The sequence below is a fragment of the Oryctolagus cuniculus genome, chromosome 7, assembly GCF_964237555.1.
Source record: "Oryctolagus cuniculus chromosome 7, mOryCun1.1, whole genome shotgun sequence".
In the NCBI taxonomy this organism is placed as follows: Eukaryota; Metazoa; Chordata; class Mammalia; order Lagomorpha; family Leporidae; genus Oryctolagus; species Oryctolagus cuniculus.
The window spans coordinates 159453635-159474092 of record NC_091438.1 but is presented as its reverse complement, the minus strand read 5'-3'; the positions used below and the strand labels follow the sequence as shown (position 1 = coordinate 159474092).

The 20458-nt window shown below is 58.8% G+C and overlaps 1 protein-coding gene across 9 annotated transcripts in view; it reads right to left on the bottom strand.

Moving 5' to 3' along the window:
• Positions 1 to 20458, bottom strand: part of RERE (arginine-glutamic acid dipeptide repeats) — a 442889-nt gene that overhangs the window by 2981 nt on the left and 419450 nt on the right. For all 9 annotated transcript variants that reach the window (XM_070079330.1, XM_070079333.1, XM_051858113.2 and 6 more), the window contains 10 exons: positions 9071 to 9233; positions 8147 to 8239; positions 7221 to 7420; positions 6107 to 6268; positions 5555 to 5668; positions 4092 to 5419; positions 3749 to 3971; positions 2119 to 2839; positions 775 to 921; positions 197 to 377 (listed from right to left, as the gene is read on the bottom strand). In XM_070079330.1, the coding sequence (XP_069935431.1) occupies positions 197 to 377; positions 775 to 921; positions 2119 to 2839; positions 3749 to 3971; positions 4092 to 5419; positions 5555 to 5668; positions 6107 to 6268; positions 7221 to 7420; positions 8147 to 8239; positions 9071 to 9233 (3332 nt within the window). The remainder of the gene's footprint in view (positions 1 to 196; positions 378 to 774; positions 922 to 2118; positions 2840 to 3748; positions 3972 to 4091; positions 5420 to 5554; positions 5669 to 6106; positions 6269 to 7220; positions 7421 to 8146; positions 8240 to 9070; positions 9234 to 20458) is intronic.

Genomic DNA, 20458 nt, shown 5'->3' with positions numbered 1-20458 from the left:
CACCTGCAGGCCAGGGCCCCCACGGAGGCAAAGCCCAGTGCTGACCCAGTGGGCTCTGGGCCTCTCTTCCTCTGCCCCTCCCATTCAGGAGGCTCCACGGGGCCCCCAGGGCTCAGGAGAGCTGGGCCAAGCCACGGGGGGTGGCCACCCTGGGCACCTGGGCAGGAGCTGGCCGCACACGGCCCCTGCTCCTCACCTGTAGTAATCTTCCTGGCTGGGGAGGTGGCCTCCATGCATGTGGGGGTGTCCGTGCAGCCACTGCTGCTCCATGGCCAGTCTCTGCAGCTCGGCTGACTGCGCGTGCATGGCCTGCAGCTGGTGGGCCGCCGACATGGGGGGCGGGAGGGCCCCAGGCAGGTCTCGGGGGTAGGGGGTGCCTGCCAAACACACAACAGCTTCCGCTACGCAAACAGCCGGAGCAGTGGGCAGACACGGGCAGGGCAGCACAGCACGATGACCAGGGCGGCTCCCCCCACGGCCAGGCCGCCCCTCCTCAGAGCACAGCCTCAGGGGAGGGAGAAGCCCCGCCCCCAGGAGGCTCCAGGGCTCAGGCGCTTCTGCTACTGTGCTGCCGCCCCAGCGCCCACTCTGGCAAGGCTGTTGGGTTTCGTTCTGCATTTGTGACCCACCCGGCCCACGGAGCCCTACTGAGAGCAGGACTTTTGTCGGCCTTCTTCCCGCACGGAGAGGCAGGTGCACGCTGGTGCAGACAGCCACCCAGAGCTCCAGCCCCACGCCTGCGTGGCACCCTCCCGCCTTCAGGCCAATTCTTACCAAACACCGGGTGACGCAGCATCTCGTGCTCATGGGGGGGCTGTCCCAGCAGAGGGTTGGGGAGGGTCCCGGGGGGGTAGGGGAAGCGAGCCAGGTGAGGGCCAGCAGTCAGGGGGTCAACCAGTGGGTGAACTGGGCCTGCTGAACCTAAAAAAGGCAGAATTCCAGCTATAGGCAGTGCACGAGCCTGTGTCTTCCTAGCACCTGCCCTCCTTAGCAGAATCGCCAGCGACTGCCTCCTCACCTGCGCTGGCTCCGGGTCACCAGGGCTGGCACTGCCACCGGCAGCCCCACCTTCAGGGAGCCTCCAGAGCCAACCATTTGAGCAGACTCCCAAGCACCCTCTACTAGCAGCGCTGGCCTGGCCTGTTACGGAGCTGTTGCCGACAGAGCCTGCCTGGCTGATGCCCCAGTCTTGCCCAGCAGGTGTTTCCTGTCCACACTGTGGGCTGGACTGGGCCCCTACCACCTGGAATGCCTCCCTGGGGTGGCCAAGGAAGGCCAGCAGAGCAGCTGTGCAGACAGATGGAGACTGAGCCCAGCGCCACCAGCACGTCATTACGCTCTGGCCCCACTGTACCAGTTCTGCCCCCTTCCCTGGCTCAAGTCACCAGCATAAACTGGCAGGGCCTCCAACAAGCAATGTTGTCTCCAGGGAGGCTCTCGGGGTTCCCTGGAGTCAGGCACTCTCCCGCGTGCCTTCCGCACCTCACCTTCCGCCCCCTGCGTCTCTGCTGGGTCACCTCCAGACGGCTTTTCCTGACAGCACCAGCACCCCCATCCCCCCTCCCCCGCTGCCAGCTCTCTAGCTCACTCTGATTTATCTTCCACTTGTACACCTGCCTACTGTGCACACCACCAGGCCTTCCTCGGGGCCCTCGCCGGCCTGCACCCTGCCCAGTGAGTGTAGACTACACTCTACCCCACTCCACCCCATGAGTGTAGACTATGCTCTACCCCACTCTACTTTGGGCTTGGTCCCCAAAGTCTTACGTTAATGGAGTAAGAAGGGCGGACTTGACACAACTATAGTGTCTGTCAAGACAGTTCCAAGGGAGGCTGGTGACTTGAGCCAGTTGGGCCTGGCTTCTCCCGCTGCTTCCTGGCTCGCAATGGGACAGTCCCTTGAGCACCCCCTCGCCTCGCTGGATGTGAGCACTGACGGGCCCACTCGACCTTGGATGGTGTTATCTCCAAAACCGTGGGCAGAGATAAACTTTCCTTCCTGAGCAGCGACTCTCAAGCACCTTTGCTAAAACACCGAAAGCCACCTGATGCGGACGACGGCTCTGTCCCCGCTCCGGACCTGCGCCCCTGCCTGTGCAGCCCGGCCCGGGCACCTACCTTGGTGGAGGGGGTCCTGCTGGTGGAGGTGGAGGTGGGAGTGGATGTGCGAGTGCTGGTGATGGTGCGGGGTCACGTTGAACATCTGCAGCCGGGCCAGGGGGTCGCTGGTCAGGGACGCCATGCGCTCGGCGTGGATGCGCTCGGCCGCCAGTCTGTCGGGGTAGCTCATCTCAGGTCGAAGCTGGGGACCTGCCAGGGCCAGTCTCTCGCGCTCCAGTGGGTTCAGGCCCGGGTGGAAAGAGGCAAACGGGTGGGGACCAGCAGCAGGGGGGATGGTGAGGGCGCTGTGCCGGGCGAAGTGCTCCATGGGGTTGGTGGCCGGGTGCAGGGGGTCCAGCTCCGGGGGTTTCACCTCGAAGCCCGGCTTCATCCGCTCCCGCAGCTCCCGCTCACGGATCTCCCGCTCGCGGATCTCGCGCTCCCGCAGCTCCCGCTCGCGGATGGTGGGGTCCACGTTGTAGAGGCCGGGCATGTGGTAGGCCAGCAGGGGGTCGGTGGGGTTGAGGGGCACGTAGAAGGGGTGATTGCGGTTGGTGGGGGACATGACGTGGGGCCGAGCGTACTCGCTCAGAGTCCGGAGGGCGGGCGTGTCAGGCCCGATGTACGGGGGGACGGCGGCGATGGTGGTGGGCGGTGGCTCGAAGGAGGGCCGCATGTGGCCAGGTCCCGTGAGCTGGGGGTCGCTGAGGCGGCCTTCGTGCGCTGAGCTGGACGCCTTCTGCTGAAGGAAGGAGGGTGTGAGGCGGCAGCCTCGCCGCACAGGGTCCGAGCCCGATGTGCACCACTGTGCCCCACGGGAGGGGCCCTGGCCCTGCACCCCGACACGGAGAGCTGGCCACGGCCTGGCGCCAGCATGCGGTCAGACCGTGCTGTGACAGTCTCCTTTCTGCCTGCAGCACCTGCTGTGGCCGGGGTAATGGGGACCTAGAGGAGTCGGGGCAGGGAGGGGTGAGCCAAATGAGTCAGGATGCCCCCCATACCACACTTGTTTTGGCTCTCCCTGCCCCACCTGCAGAAACAGGTCCCACATGTTAGGGGCTTGGTTCCTAAAGCCTTACGTTAATGGGTAAGGTTAATGGACTAAGATGGGCATGGCGCCGCTGTGACTAAGCCAGGAGGAGACCCAGCTCCCTGTCTCTCCGTGTGATCATTGCTGGACACACCCATCACCGCCAGCCGCCCCCTCAGCAGACGCCAGACTGGCAGAGCTGCCCCAGCTTGGACGTGAACCTCCAAAACCAGGCACTGCAATCAGTCTCCTTCCTGCCTAGGCAGCTCAGCGTGGCCTTGCAACACGCCCTGAGCCCCAGCTTCTCCTCCCAGGTCCTCCCGTGTGTTTCTTGCTGGCCCCTTGGAACTACACAGGCGACAGGTCTTTGAGGTACAGGGAGAGAAGAGGCCCCACTCTGGCAGCCCCCAGGCAGGTGGACTCAAGGCACTGGTGTGGGTCCGCTGGGACCTGGAGGGCACCCGATGACCTGGGCTCAGACGCCCCACCCCTGTCACCAAAGCCTGGGATGGGTACAACCAGCACCTGATCCTCCAACTCCAGGAGAACACGCCAAGCAGCCCACGCGAGGGCTGCAGCCCAGTGCCCTCCCGCAGGTGCCTGACACCCCAGACTCACGGCCGCGCGCTCCGCCTCCCGCTCGCGCTCCCGCTCCCGCTCGCGTTCCTTCTCCTTCTCCTTCTCCCGCTCGCGCTCCTCTCGCGCCTTCTGTTCGGCCTCCCGCTTGGCCTTCTCAATGGCCTCCTCCCTCTTCTTAGCCAGTTTGGATCCGGCCAGAGGCATGAAGTACAGGTCTGTCCGCGCACAGGAGTTGTAGCCCCGGTCCAGGTGTTTGTAGAACCTAGGAGAGGCCACGTCTCTGGCTGCAGGCTCCTGCCGGGGCCTCACCTGCCCTACTTCCCACCAAACCGCCTGCCCAGCCTGTCTTGCACACCGCACCTGGGTTCCCAGGAACCAATACCTGGCAGACTGGCTGGCGTGGCTGGGAGTGTCCACCACTGTGGGCTCGGGGGACGGGCTCCTCGGTGGGGGCGGGGGGCTCTCGGGCTCCTCGGCATCCTCCCGAGCCTCCTCCTTGATCTGCACGGCGGGGAGCGGGCAGGCGGCACCCCCTGGAACGCTGCCTCCCGAGGGGACAGCAGCCGAGCAAGGCGGCTGGGCCGGGGTGCTGGGTCCGGCGGGTGGGGTGGAGGTGGAGGGGCAGGCGGGAGGGGTGATAGAGGGCGGGCCTCCAGGGACAAAGGGGTGCTGAGCGAATGGGGGCTGGGGGGGCACCTGGTGGAGGCTGGCTGGGGGGTGGGAAGCGGCAGAAGGGGGCAGGCTCTGGTTCTGGGTCAGCCCAGGGGGCTGGGCGGGCGAGGAGGCCAACGGCTGGCTCTGAGGCATGAGCTGCAGCGGAGGTGGGTGGGCTGAGGGGGGGTGGTGTGTGGACAGGGAGCTCAGGGGCTTCAGGGCCGGAGGGGGCGGCAGGTTGGCGTTCATGGAGAAGGGCGAGGGCCCTGAGAGGTGAGGCGGGTGCTTGTGGGCCTGAGGTGCTGGCAGCTGGGGGATGGGCGTGGTGGGAGGGGGCTTGATGTGCGGCATGGCCAAGGGCGCCGGCGGCAGGGGCTGTTCCCTCGGGGGCTGCTGGGGCTGCAGCGCTGCCTGGGCGGCCGGGAGCGGCAGGGTGCTGTGCGGGTGTGCTGCGGCCGGGGAGGCGCCCAGAGAGGCCTGCCCTTGGGAGGCCTGAGGGGGGAGGCCGAAGGGCTGAGGGGGGCCCGGGTGCTGCAGAAGAGGGCCGGCCTGCAGGCCATGCGGGCCCTGGCTGTGCAGGGCCGGCTGGCTGTGAGTGGCAGCAGGGGCCTGGCCGGCGGGGGGGTGTGGCGAGGGCAGCCGTGGAGGGTGCAGCGCAGGAGCCTGCTGGACGTGCGAGTGTGCCGCGGGTGCCACCGCAGCCGGAGCCTGGCTGGGGGGCTGCACCGCCGCGGGGGAGCCCTGTGCAGGCGCCGCGGGGGCGGAGGGTGTGGGGCCTGGGGTGGGGAGCTGGGGCGGCCCGGCCGGGGCCGTGGGGGGAGCTGTGGCAGCACCGCCGGGCGCCTGCAGGGCCGGGGGCTGGGCCTGCAGCAGCTGCTGCTGCTGGGCCGACGAGTCCGAGTCACTCTCATTGTCCTGGGGGCTGGGGATGCTGGGGGACGTGCTGCGATTGTCCTGGTCGATGTCCTTGGGGTCACTGCTGCCCTCGTCGTTGACACTGCGGCTGTCCGAGCTCTCGCCCTCGCCTTCGGACGGAGAGTTGGGCCGGCTGATCTCCTGCAGCCAGAAAAGGGAGGGGAGCCTGGGAGGGCAGCCAGCGCCCAGCACATGGAAACTGCCCGTGCGAGGCGGCGGCCAGCCGCGGCGGCCAGCCCCGACGGCCAGCCCCAGCGGCGCGGCTGAGGAGCTCACCTGGGTTTTTGTCTTCTTGGAGCTGGTCCTGTCGGACTCCTCCGTGTCAGATGCCACTTTCTCCCGCTGGCGCTTGGAGCTCTTGAGAGGGGATGAGGCTTCCTCCTTCACCTTCTGCAGCGGGAAAAGCCCATGAGGAGGAGTCGGGCAGACGAGGGCGGCCCAGCAGCCTCAGCAGGGAACTACAACTGTCTGTGGTCGCTGCTCTCACGGGAGTCCCCGTGCAAGGAAGCTGGAAGGGGCCGCTGGAGCCAGCAAGGAGCAGGCGCCTGGGATGGCCACGGCCTGTTCCGCGAGCAGAGCCTGCCCAGACGTCCCCGCCCCAGCCTTGGGAGCTCCCGGTTGGCGCTGGGAGCTGAGCAGGGCCCCTTTCTTTCTCTAGGCCTCACGCCTCCACCCACAAGTGCCAGGACAGGCACTGTCGGCGCCCGGAGGGGCTCCAGAAGGACCCTGACCCACGTGAGGACGCTGAATACCAGCTCCAGAACTCAGCTTTGGTGCGAGGGTGGGAGGGAGGAGCCCCCACCCCACCCCCCTTCTCCCCAGCCCGACCTTGGCTGACTTCTTCACCGTCTCTGCTTTGCTGTCATTGCTGGAGGTGCTGGCAGCGCTGGGGGAGGTCCGGCCGCTGGAGCGGATGTCTTCATTGATGGGCGAGGCGCGGCCATCAGGGCTGGCTGGCTGCTTCTTCCGACCACTACGTAGTGTAGACATCTGGCCACCCAAACCGGGGGCTGGTGAGGCTGGATCCCCAGCACCACGTGGTCCCCCCACAAGCCTTGTGGCCAATCCCAGTCCCCAGCAAACAACAGGTACCCCTGCATGACCCTTCCTTGCAGCATGGAACATACAGGAGGGGCCGAGGACAGAAGTGGGGGTAAGGAGAAAGGTGAGCCATTTCCACACCCAGACCCTGGAGGCGCTGTGCGCAGGGTGGGGAGGCCTGGTCAGGGCTGTGCGCTCTGACGGTTTACTCCAGCTAACTGCCTGTTCTCTCAAGGCAACACAATCTGACTGGATCACACACTCGCAGAGATCATCTGACCGCGCAGGAAAGAGCCACGAAGATGAGGCCCAGCTCCTGCAGGCGCCAAGCACATCTCTGTTTCTGCAGGGCCAGGGGCTCCACAGAGATTAGGGTGTGGTGATTAAGGCTGCTTCACCTGCTCCTTCTGGGACAACGCGAGGGGCCCAGGGGGTGGACAGCCCCAGCCACCTGCCGAAAGGGCCTGGGGAGGCCCATGGGAGAGAAAGACACTGTCGGTATCCTCGGCCCCAGATCTGGAAACCCCTCCCCTGAAGCCCTGGCCACAGACCCACGCTGGGCAGCAAGCGCCAGGACAGAAGAGGCTGTGCAGTGAGTACAGACATGGGCCTGCCAAGGCACAGCTGCAGAGACAGCCACACTGGAGGTGAGCGGCCCACAGGCCAGGGGGAGCTCTGAGGGACTTGGAGAGCCTCCCTGGGCCAGAAATCATCACCAAAGAGCTCTCTGTAAAACTGCCCTCAGGATGGGCACCCACAGACCCCCAGAACGGCCAGCGGGAAAAGCCTCTGGGCCAAGCGTTCGCTTCAAGGGCAGCCTCTTCCCTGCCGGCCCCGGTGGCCACACGTCAGCAAGCACCCCAGTTCCCGGGAGGCGCAGCCCCTGAGGACGCCGACTCACCGAGCCCCGACTCCGCCGCGTCCTCATGCTATGCTTCCCGCTGAGCCCATCGTCCTCCTCCTTGACGGGCTTGAACATGAACGGCGGGGGGTCCACGGGCTTCTCGATGGGGGGCAGCTCGCCGTACTTCTTGAAGTGGATGCGGCAGTCGGTGCACAGCAGGATGTTCTCCCGGCCCCCGTGGTGCCAGTCTTTGGAGGCTTTGCAAGGACAGAGGCAAAGGGTGCCAACCTTGGAAACCACGCCCTCGCCAGGGAAGGCTGGGCGGAGCCCTTCTGCAGGCTCCGCCCAACCCTGGCCCCACCAGAGCCATGCGGTGGCGGGGAGCGGGGAGGACAGCGGCGGCAGGCTTCCTCTACCCCTCACTCCTGGCCGCAAGCTCCCAGGAAACCCAGCACTCCTGTCCCCTCAATTTGAGTGTGTCCTGCCACCGTCAGTTCAGTACCTCACACTGACTGCAGAAGACGCTTGGAGCCTGCCCTGTGACATATGGACTAAGCTGCCGCCTGCAATGCTTATTACATCTCATGTGAGTGCCAACTGGAGTCCCAGCTGCTCCATTTCCAGTCCAGCTCCCTGCTAATGCACCTGGGAAAGCAGCAGAGGATGCCCAAGTGCTTGGGGCCCTGCACCCACGTGGGAGACCCGGATGGAGCGCCAGGATCCTGACCTCAGCCTGACCAAGGACCTGACTGTTGCAGCTCTTTGGGGAATGGAATCAGCAGATGGAAGATTCTCTCTCTCTCTCTCTCTCCCTCTCTAACTCTGCTTTGAAAATAAATAAATCTTTAAAAAAGGAAAAACACTCTCAACTCCAAACACAATGCAAATGTCAAATCAATTACTGCCGTGGGCAGGTGTCCACACGGATGCTCGAAATGTTCAGAACCTGGACACGCCCCCTGTCCCCGGCCGAGGCCACTTACTGGTGGTGAAGCAGTGGCGGCAGGCGTACCCCTTCAGCTCCTGTTCACTGTCCTCACTGTCAAAGTCATCTTCGCTGGCAGAACTCAGGTCCACTGGACGTGGCAGGTACACAGTGGGAGAAGGGGAGAAAACACCATTAGGCTGGGCCCAGAATGGGTCTCGGTGTCTGTCTGTCTCTGTCTGTCTCTCTCTCTCTCTCTCTCTCTCTCTCTCTCACACACACACACACACACACACCCCTGTGACCTCTTGTCTGCACCAGGCTCTGGGCCACCACTCAGGGTGGGACAGTGCTCATGAAGAGTGGCCCTCAAGGGCCTGCTGTGCTGGCTTTGGGGGACTAATGCTGCACCTGCATCCTGGGGCAAGCGCTGATGCCCACCAAGACTCTGAAACGGGAGAAGGGCATCACTGAAGCCCTCCCTAGGACCTCCCGGCACTCTAAGGGTCAATTCTGGTTGTCAGCGCGTGTAGCACGGGAGGCCCTCAGGTGGCTCTGGGCCAGAACAGAACTGCAGGGCACTGTGGCTGCACTGCCACATGTGGGGGTGAGGAGCTGTGGGCTCCACCATCACACTGCCACCAAGAGGGGCATCCAGCTCATTCTATCACTGTGCAGACGGGCCCGGGGCTCCCGCAGCCAGGCCTCCACCACGTGGAAACCTCCTCAGGCCAAGGCCAAGACTCCCATTTCTATAGACTCTCCGTGAAGGTGGCTTTTTAGAAATATTTAGATGTGTGGGTAATCTTGAACTCTCCCTACTCAATCCCAGCCCCCACATCTGTGCTACACGTAGGTAGGGCTACGCACACACAGGCCCATGTACAGGTCAAAGGCAAGAATGCCCAGAGCTAGACACCAGCGGGCAGCTGCGTGTGAACAATCTCCCACCACTCACTGTGGCACCAAGATCCCCACTTACAAAATTCACTGGAGGGGGGTCTGGAGGGCGTGCTGACAGGGGTGGAAGCAGTGCGGGTCTTGATCCTCCGGAACACAGCCTGCCTCCGGTGGCGACGGTGGGCCCGCGAGCTGGCTGCTTCGGGAGTTTTCTTCCAGTAGTAATAGAAGGTGATCAATTCCCCCTGTTGGAGAGAAGGGTTGGCTGAGAGGGGAGTGTGGGAAGGGGGTGGCTCTTCCCAGTCCCCCACAAAGCCCTCTCTGCTGGGAGAACAGCTGGATGAGAGGCGAGGAGGCCTGCTCCCAGACCAGGCTCGCTGAAGGAACACAGCCTCTGAGCTGCACAATCAGGGCCTGTCCATCAGCAGAGCCCGGCTTCCACACGCCCACAACACCCACTCAGTAGTGTCCCCCACAGGCCAGACACTGCCGGGCTCTGAGCACTGGATGCGTTTCCTACACAGAGAACAGGAGAAGAATTCTACTCTTGGGAGCATGTGCGTGAGTGTGAGCAGGTGCGTGTACATGGAGGAAGCCTAATCCACAGTATTCCAGGGATCATCATGCGGGCGTGAGAAGGAAACATCTGGCCAATGGGACTGCTGCAGAAGGGACTGACCAACCAGAGAACGCTGCCCGGTGCTGGGGAATGGGCCAGTGGGAGGTCAGCAAGAACAGAGCGCTCACGCCCAGGCTACCAACTTCTACACTCCGCACAGGCCCCAGGCCGAGCTGGAGGAAATGCTGAGGCCACGACAGGCAACGGACGCACAGCGGTGCAGATGCAGAGGTGAAACCTCACACATCCCAAGGTCAGCCTGCAGGGCAGTCCTTCTTTCCACGGCCCAGCAGAAGGGGGCTCCCTAACAGGGCATCTGCACACAAACGGCACCTCCACTGAGCCTGGTCTACGTCACACAGCGTCTCTACCCGGGATTCCTTTAACAAATCACTCAAAGAGCCTGGATCACCTGAAGGTGGGAACCAGTGCCCACAGTGCTGCTGGGCCTCACCCGTCCCTCGAAGTCTTGCTGGAAAGACTAGCAGGGAGCAGTCACAGACAGGAGTGTCGACGCTGGGCAACAAGTTCTAGGGATCAGCAGAGCTCTGCAGCGGACAAGGGTCAAGGTCATCACACACAACGCCAGAGAGGGTGGAAGATGCCCGTGCATGGAATCTTTACGCTCAGGGCTCAGGAGCAGGCCCACAGCTGTCACTTGGTCCTCAGAGAAGGCCATGAGGCAAGCGGCCTCTCACTGGCTGGGGCCTAGGGCACCAGCTCCTGCAGCCTGGGACATGCTCCATCCTGACGTCTGCCAGGAGTTACCAGACAAGCGTCACCCCAGGCCAGGGAGCCAGCCGACTCTGAGTCCGTGTGTGCACACGCCTGTCTCTCCACCCCTCGGTTCCCTGACACAGTAACTGAGCAAGGGCAAACACAGAAACTTCCCTTCCACAGGCTGATCTGTAACTGTCCCTGGCACTGGAGACGTGTTGGTCCGTGCGGATCCTCTGCTGCTGGCTGGAGGAAAGAGTCCTAAGACGGCCACAGGATGAAGGAATCTGCTCACAGAAAACTGACCTGGCTCTACCTTTCCTGCAAGAACACATGGAGAAGTCAAAGCAGGCCCCGGGCACCTGCAAACACTCTGCCAGAGCGGCCTGCTTCCCAGCTCAGTAACCCTCAGCCCAGTTCCAACACTTCTAAGAATGAGAACAAGCCGGCGCCGTGGCTCAATAGGCTAATCCTCCACCTTGCGGCACCGGCACACCGGGTTCTAGTCCCGGTCGGGGCGCCGGATTCTGTCCCGGTTGCCCCTCTTCCAGGCCAGCTCTCTGCTATGGCCAGGGAGTGCAGTGGAGGATGGCCCAGGTGCTTGGGCCCTGCACCCCATGGGAGACCAGGAAAAGCACCTGGCTCCTGGCTCCTGCCATCGGATCAGCGCGGTGCGCCGGCTGCAGCGGCGGCCATTGGAGGGTGAACCAACGGCAAAGGAAGACCTTTCTCTCTCTGTCTCTCTCTCTCTCTGTCCACTCTGCCTGTCAAAAATAAAAAAAAAAAAAAAAAAAAAAAAAAAAAAAAAAAAAAAAAGAATGAGAACAAGCCACAGCGGCTCCTTCCACCTAGTCCTGAGTCATTCTGCAGGCTGGCGACTGAGAGAAGCCGGAGATGTCAGAGGAAACATGAAGCTGAAGGAGACCAGCTCCACCTGGTTTCTGCTCGGCCTCGGTCTTCTGGAAGGCCCTGGACGTTTCCAAACAGCACGTGCTGCTAACACCACCGCGCCTCCCTCGGCCACAGTAGACTACTTCCACTTCTCAAACATGTCTGTTCTGCAAGTCGCAAATGCTTTCAAAAGACAGCATAACCTGCAGACCAGAAAGAAGCCCGGCTTCAGGGAGGCTGAGAAACAGGACCAGTGCCAGACACCGGACAGGAAAAAAGCTCCAAGCAGCTGGCGTGGCACTTGGGACCCTGCCTCCGGCCTGCACCGTGTCCTCCACCGGCATGCCACGGCATCAGGACCACAGAAGGAAGTCATCGTGGAAGCAACATCAACTTTTGCTCAACACTTAAATAACAGCTTGCAAACAAGAGAAGGAATCCAGAAGAGAGTTCATCATCTGCAAGTCAAGGGTCAAAAACCAAGCAAGAAGGACCCTCTTCCACAGGTCTGAAACATACAAAAGAAAACACGAAATACAAGCCTTCAATGCAGCAGGTGGAGCACTGACCAGAACTCTCACCGGCAAAATGGTCCAATCACTTCGTGAAAAATGCAGCCACTCTTACAAAGTAGAAAGACATCGGATGACACGGCAATTCTACTTCTAGGTGTTTACCCAAAGGAAATAATAACATGCTTACACAAAGACGTCTACACAGGGGCCAGGGCTTGGCGCCGTGGTTCAGTCACCACTTGGGATCCCCACACCCCATATTCAAGTGCCTTGTTTGAGTCCTGGCTACTCGACACTTTTACACAAACATTCATAGACACTTTATTCTTTCTATATTCTCATTTTATTGGAGAGGGAGAGGGAAGAGGAGAGATGAGTGGAGGGGTAGGGGGGGAAGAAAGATGAAAGGGAGGGGAGAGGAGAGAGGGGAGAGAGAAGAGGGGAGAGGGGGGAGGAGAGGGGAGAGGGGGGAGGAGAGGGGAGAGGGGGAGATGGAGGGGGGAGAGGGGAGGGGGAGAGAGGAGAGGGGGAGATGGGAGGGGGAGAGAGAAGAGGGGAGAGGGGGGAGGAGAGGGGAGGGGGGGGGAGGAGAGGGGAGGGGGGGAGGAGAGGGGAGAGGAGAGAAGGGGGACAGGGGAGGGGGAGAGAGAAGAGGGGAGAGGGGGGAGGAGAGTGGAGAGGGGGGAGGAGAGGGGAGAGGGGGGAGGAGAGGGGAGGGGGTGAGGAGAGGGGAGAGGAGAGAAGGGGGACAGGGGAGGGGGAGAGAGAAGAGGGGAGAGGGAGAGGCAAGTACTCCCCACATGGGATGTGGATATCCCGAGTGCTGACATAGCCACTGCACACCACGCCTGCCCCAGAAACTATTGTGTTTTTCTTTTTTAAGATTCATTTTATTTAAAAGTCAGAGTTACAGAGAGAGGGAGAGACAGAGATATCTTCCATTCTCTGGTTCACTCCCTAGATGGCCTCAATGGCCAGGGCAGAACCAGGCTGAATCCAGGAGCCAGGAGCTTCTTCTGTGTCTAACATGAGTGGCAGGGGCCCAAGTACTTGGGATGTCTTCTGCTGCTTTTCCCAGGCCGTTAGTAGGGAGCTGGATTGCAAGTGGAGCAACCGGGATGTGAATGGGCGCCCACACGAGATGCTGGCGTTGCAGGCAGTGACCTCACCCACTACTCCACAGCACCGGCCCCAGAAACAGGAGAAAGGGTAACTGGATTACAGGATACCCACTTTCTGGAATACTGCTTAGCAATGCAGAGAACAAACTACTAATACATATAAAAACACAAACGGGTGTGTGTGGTTGCATTCTCGAAAGGATAACCCGTAATCACAGCAAGCGAGTCAGTGGTTGTCGAGAGCCTGGAGGCCACTGCAGGACAGGAAGCTGCAACAAGCGGGCCACTCGAATAAGTGTTTTGGGGTGAAAAGAACGGTCTATGAATTGAAGATGGCGTTATTTACATGGGCATACAAAGTTGTCAAAACCCACTGAACTATGCACTTAAAAGTGAGTGTAAGGGTCAGCACTGTGGCACAGCGGATTAAGCCACTGCCTACAATACCGGCATCCCATACAGGTGCCAGTTCAAGTCCAGCTGCTCCACTTCCCATCCAGCTCCCTCCTAATGCACCTAGGAAAGCAGCAGAGGATGGCCCAAGCGCTTAGTTCCCTGTACACACATGGGAGAGCTGGATGGAGTTCTAGCTCCTGGCTTCAGCCTGGCCCAGCCCCAGCTGTTGCAACCACTTGAGGAGTGACCAGTGAATGGAAGGTATCTCTCTCGCTCATTCCCTCTTCCCTCTCTCTGTAACTCTGCCTTTTTTTTTTTTAAATATTTATTTATTTATTTGAAAGGCACACTTAAGAAAGGCAGAGAGAGAGAGAGAGAGAGAGAGAGAGAGAGAGAGGTCTTCCATCCACCAGTTTCACTTCCCAGATGGCAGCAATAGCTGGAGGCTGCACCAATCAGGAGCCAGGAGCCAGGAGCCAGGAGCCAGGAGCCAGGAGCTTCTTCCAGGTCTCCCCTCGCGGGTGCAGGGGCCCAAGCACTTGCACCACCTTCCACTGCTTTCCCGGGCCATAGCACAGAGCTGGATCAGAACTGAAGCAGCTGAGTCTCGGAACTAGTGCCCATATGGGATGCCAGCACTGCAGGTGGCGGCTTTACCCATTAACGCCAGAGCGCAGGTGCTGTGCCTTTCAAATAAGTAAGTACCTAAGTAATACTTATTACAGAAGTATAATAAAATAATATATTTTTAAAAGTATGAGTATTTCATATGTATCATACAGGACATATTTGCCAAATTTTTGCCAAAAGTGAGTTAAAAACAAATCACGGCAAATCCATGCCAGGTTTTATCACCTGCCTCCCAAGCCCTGTAACATCTAGCAAGGGATCAAACACGGGAATGGAGCGCACCTGGGCAGGTTCGAAACAGCACACTGCTGACCACACGGGGGCAAGGCCCTGGCACAGACAAAAGAACACGTTGACAAGCTTTGGTTCTACAAGCAGGGAGTGAAGCGGCTCTCAGCCTCTCCAGAAATGAAGTCAATGGAAATGTCATCAAACATGCGTAGCGTGTGCTGCGGAGGCCCGCCGCACATAAATTCAGGGAACAAAAGCTGCTGCAGAAATCAATAGCTTACTGAAACATTAACACAGCAATCATTGATCAAAAGGCAGCTCCACAAAGGCAGCCTTGCAAATTAGCTCCCGCTTCTGCTTGCAAGCAAACACTGGGGTGTAAGTGCTGTCGACACGCGTGGCCTGCAATGATCATTTTGTTCCGACGCTCCCACCTCATCTCACAACAAGGTCCCCCAGCCAACACATCTGACAGCTCAGCACTGTAACTGCACACAGCATGAAGAACTAAACTGGTTTAGTTCCCGGGCAGAACAAGGCGCGGAAAGCAGGGAGCCACCTCCGCCCGCCCGCACGAGGGGCTGCAGCTCTACCTCACTGCTCTCTGTACTTGCAGGCTTGCCCTCCGCAGCTCTTGCCTTTTTTTTGGTGGGTGGGGGTGGATCTTCCATAGGCCATCTAACAAGCCATGGACAATGTAAGGGATTTGCTTCCAGATGCAGGGTCTCCACCCCAGCACAGGTGTCTCCCACGCTACACATTCAGTGGAGGTTAGAAAGTCAATGCCACTAGGTTCCTGTTATTCTCACGAGACTGGGGGTGGGGGCAGGGGCAGGAAGCTCAAGGACAGTAGGAATAGCAGGGCTCTGGGCCCAGGGCTGGCATCTGCCTCTTCCTCACCACCATCTGACTTCAGCGCCTCCTGAGTTAGGTTAACAGTCAATCAAGTTCATTCACACAACACAATGTCATCGCGAAGGTTGTGAGAACTCCCTTCATGGCCTGAAGAGAGCCTCTAAGAGGTTCTGCTTGACCTTGGGTAAAGGTCAGGCTGACAAGGTATTCCAGGAGCCTGGGGCACAGCACACAGGTGCGGGGCTGCGGGTGGCAGCTGACAGCCCTGCTGCAGGGGCCCTGAGTTAGCACAGCACCACCAACACAGCTACTACTGCCGCTCCCTCAGGCACTCAACAGTAAGGGAAAAGAACCGCACCTTGTTCTGCCCAATTAAAAATAATTCTCTTTCTACAGGAGGGTGAGCTGATGTCTGCCTTCTCCTGTGGGACCACAGAGTAAAAGTGTAGCACAGACTGTCGAGAAGGGAAAGCGGTTCAAGTCTCAAAGGCCCCTCTGAGCATGCCCAGCTGTCTCCACCACGGGCCCAGGAGCAAGAGGGCCCTCAGCCCCAGGTGCCCGCAGCACAGCTCCCGGGCAGGCGCTCTGGGAGGCTGCCATGGCGGCAGGAAGAGGTGAGCCCATCACTCCTGTCCCATATTAGACGTGTACGCGTACACTCAAGATCGAGTCTGAATTTCTTTTGGTCATCTTAACATACTATCATTACCACATCACCAAGGAGGGTGGAAGGTAAAGTCCGCGGTGGGCCAGCCCGCCATCCCTACCAGGTGGTACTCTTACAAGCAAGGCTGCTTCCGTCTCCTGGAAATGTGCCCTTCAGCCACACAGCAGTACTTTCCTACTTCCCTCTCCCAGCATGGCTGTATGAGCAGCAAGACAGGACGATGAGGACTGCAGCGTCTCCTGCAGCCCTGTCTAGCGTGGGGGGGGGGGGGGGGGCACCGCGGCGGCGATGGTGACGACGATGCAAACAGGCAGACTAACCCAGGCCTCTGCAGCTCATTTCTGCTTCACCACCAAAGTTCCCACAGGTACCTCTCCTTGACCAAGGCCCACTTACCAAAAGGGGCGATGAGGGTTGAGGCAGGCCTAGAAGCGCTCAAGAGCAGCAAGATTAGAAATGCAAACATAGCTTCCTTCTGAAGCCATTGTACGCCCTCCAAGCCCACCTGCCACTGTCGGCCGAGCAGACTGTAATCACGCCAGGAGACGGACAGGTGGGGCAGGGCAGGGCTGGGCTGATGTGTATGCACCTCTGCTTGCAGCCAGCAGGGGCTTGGAATCAAGCACTTAGACACAATTATTCAAAATTTTTAAAGACACATGATTATCTGTTCCTATGCTAAATGAATATTTTAATGTGATTACACAGAGAAAGAACGGCTAAATAATCTCTGTACAATGCCTTCTATCTCAGCGCTAATGTGCAGTTAGAACCAGTTTTTATTCTGCTCAAGTTTCTCTGAAAAAATGCCCTAAAGTGACTGTGTGGCTCCTTGGTAGTGGTCCAGGTAATGGGAACGAAGAAACCCAGCTTTACAGGAGAAGTTCCTGCAAATAAATAATCCTGCAAGGCCCCAAACTCTGCAGAGGAAGGCAAAGTGAGAGAAGGAAACGTGGGGTAGAGCTGTGCCCCCAGCCCAGGCCCACAGGGAAGGAGGTCTGGCTCTGGGAGCCTTCTGCGAAGTGCATGTGAGGCCCTGGCTCCTGGACAAGCTGCTCTAACTGCCCCCCCAATCTCCACGACCACCTCCACCTGCGAATTACAGCGGCCTTTTTTCCTGGCAAAAGCTGCTAAGTCCAGGGTAGTGGAGCTTCCTGGCAGGCCTTCCTGTGCAAGTCACTCTCCTTTCACAGCCTGGCGACTCAGGGCCTGCTCAGAAGACTGAGCTGAGCAGGTGGGCACCGGGGAGAGCCATCAGCTATGTTTAGGAGCAGCCACCTTTTACACATCTTTTTCTAGCAGGCAATGGGTTGTCTTCCAGTAACGACTCTGGTAATTAAAGCAGCGTTCTCCTGGGCTCCTTCTGTTAACCAACCGAATCAAACCCTAATCCCTGAAGGAGCCAGACCCTGCAGTCTCAGGGTGCAGACGGGAGAGTGATGACCTGCCTGAAGGCGCATGGCACATGGTGCCGTGTTCTGGAGTCACCCTGCATTTGGGAAGCAGAAAGGATCCCCTGACCCGGCACACCAGCCAACAGGAAGCCCAGAAGGAGCAGGCGGCCTGCTTCCAGACAAGGCCATCCCTGACCACCTCCGGCAAGGGCGAGGGGAGGAGAGGCGCTCCTGCCCCAGGAGCTGATCCCACTACTCCACGCAGACGTCCACGCCCGGGAGCCTGCTCCCTCCCACACGGGGGTGGGGTCCTCCAGGTCCAGCTGTGGTCCTGCCATTTCCCCTCCAAACCACAAGAGGCACGGAGGCCCAGCCGCTTTACCAGGCCTTTCCCTCTGTCCTACAGGACCTCTCCACCACCTTCCTCACCTCTCCTGGCCTTTGGCCTGTGCCACTGCCGACGCTCTCCCCTGCCCCAAAAACTGCACTCGGGGCCCCTTCTTCCCCGCCCCCACCCGCCAGGCTGCTGTGCTACGCTGCTCTCCTGGACTGCAACCAGGCCGAGGCAGGGCCCGCCCAGCTCCCCAGAGTCTGTGTCCGCGTCACCTGTGAGTACCCCACAGGTCTGAGGCAACACCTTAAACACAACAGTCTGATGGAATGAGTCTTTTCTGCAAACTAAAATTCACCCAAATTTACTCTAAAAGGATGAAATTTTAAAGAAATGGATACAGGATGGGCGACTTTTTTCTCCTGCCAGGTAAGGTCATTAGAAATAACCACGTCCTGTTCTCACAGAAGAAATGAGATTTTATGTCCAAGAAGGTGCAAGATAGGCTTCATCTTTATTTGCTTCTAAGCAGCTACCAGAACAGCTACAGGGCATGTGTTTCCTCTCTCAGGTGCCAGGGAGATGGGTCTCTGTGCAGTGTCTGCAGCAGCTGCTCTAAGGTGGTGTCTGGCTGGCGGCTCTGGAAACCACTGCCCACACTTCCTCCTCACCAATCTTACTTATAAGCAAGAAGCCAACCGGCTTCTACTGGGCAATGAGAGCTCTGATGAGGACAGCTACGCTGACACCCTGCCAGATAAATAGCTTTGCGAGCCCTGCTGTGCGGGCAGAGGCACAGGCAGAGGACGGCAGGCACCCAGCAAGTCGCAGCCTGGGGTCTGGCTCCAGAGCCTAATGCTCTTACCCGCCCCTGCTCCGTCACATGTCCAAAAAATCTACTGAGTGTGGTTTAAAGAACCAGGAGAAACAGCCGTTCCGGCTCAGATGCAGTGTCTTCGGCCTCCAGTGCTCACCGCAACAGCACCTCGAACGTCCTGCCTGGCCGCAGCCATCACCCCAGGGTGAAGCCTGCTCTCCAAGCAGCACCCAAGACTCAAAAAACTGCACCTGCCTGAAGCAACTTCAGGGGTGCGGAGATAAAAAATGCCTGTGGTAGACACAAGAGCAGAATCAGAGTTACACAAAAGCCCAGGGAAGTATTTTCTGCGCCCACACCAGGAATACACTCTGGATGGCCAGACGGACAAATCACGGGCTGCCCTGTACAACCACTCACTACACCCCAAGGCAGCCAACGGCCACTTCTGGCTCTAGATGACACGGGCGCAGGTGATACGCAAGTAGCCTTCCCCGCCTCTTGATCCAAAGCTGGTGAAACTGGAGTTTAGACAGGGTGGGATCCCTGAGAGGGGACAGGCTCTGCCCAGGAAAGAACACAGATGACCTACAATGCATCTGCGTCTATTTAAGCAATGGCCTGAACTACACTCAAAACCAGGAGGGGTCGGAGGGCCAAGGAGGTGGTTCTTCTTACTCTGCCCTGTGGCCACGACCCGCAGCAAGCAGCTCCATTAAAGAACCTACCCACTGGTCACACACTAAGACGATTCTTTCACCTAACCAAAAATAAACAATGGACATGGGAATAATTCATTTGAAGATAGAGATCAAGACTAAGAAAACAGCACCACGCCGCCCAGCCCTGGCCACGTGGGGGCCATGCCAGCCTGGCCAGCCCTGAAACTTCAACAAGACCTTCTTAACACGGAACCCACGCACGAAGGCCACTCAGAAGCCCTCTTGCTGCTGCTGTTCCCGAGACTGCTGTATTTTACATGTCTGGTCAGTACTGAGAATCGCATTTTCTCTAGCACTAGAGCCTCCCAGCCCTCAAGAATTCACTGGTTGCTGTTGGTTTTCCTTCCCACAGCCGAACACTCCGTTACTTCCTGAACTCATTTTTATTGGAGTTCAGCACCAGGGCAAGTGGGATTTCACTGCTGCTGCTTCTATCACCACATCACCTTTTTTAACGTTTTCTAGTTCCTGCAACAAAACCACCATTCTACCAGCAAAGGGGGAGAAGAGAAGAAAGGAAAACCATAAAACTGTTAAAGCCCCCTTCTCCATGTCATAAACATTTCCTGTTTATCGGCCTTTCATTATATGTGCTATCGTATTATCCCCACACAGCATCAAAGTGACATCCGTCAGGGTCACCCTATAAAATATACATCGGCAGTGTAACATTTAATGAGGGAAGCGGGACGAAAGATGAGGAATGGGAGAGGGCGGCGCGCGGCAGGACGCTGTAAAGGGATCATCAGTTAATCTGCACGTTTCCCGGGGTGATAACTGAATGGCAGGGGCTGGAGGGAAATCCATTTTTGAGCTCAGAAAGGATAGTTAGGAGAAAAATGTTTTTGTATTGGAAGCATGTAATGACTGCCAGGAAATGAGAACAGCTCCTCTAACAACATTGCTTTTTATATTTTATGTTTTTTATGGACACACAGCAAATGAGCATGTACAATCCATTTCTGCAAGCAGAATTTTAAAATACAGGACTTCCTCATTACAAAGAAAGGAAGCAAAGGGCATTTAATTTTGTCATTGCATTACATGTGCTTAATTAAAGGAACACAAATGGGGACTGCTCTTCAGAGCACAGAACACGGGCCTGGTGCCACACCCTCCTCCTCAGGTGTGAGACAACCCGTCTCTTCTTGCCTGTATTCTGGATTTAACCTAAGGCAGAATCTCAGGAAAACCCAGACAAGCACCAGATCTTGCGTCTAGTCTCTGACATGCAGCCAAGCGTTTGATTTTTCCATTGTCTTTCAGCACAGGGACCCAAGGGAGGGGCCGGGGCTGCAGCTGTCCTTGTGCTGGCTGTGCTGTCCCAAATCCATCCGCCGAGGTCCAGACCCCCCGTTCTCAGCGTGTGACCTTTCTCTGAGCTGGGGTCTGTGAAGAGGTCATTAGGATGAAACCCTAATCCAACAGGACTGGTGTCCTGTAAGAGGAGCCGGGGATGGCCACCCATGAGCCAAGCAGAAGGAACTGTGGGAACTGTGGCTGTGGTGGAAGCCCCCAGTCTGTGGCATCCTGTGGCGGTGGCCACAGTGGACTGCTAACAAGT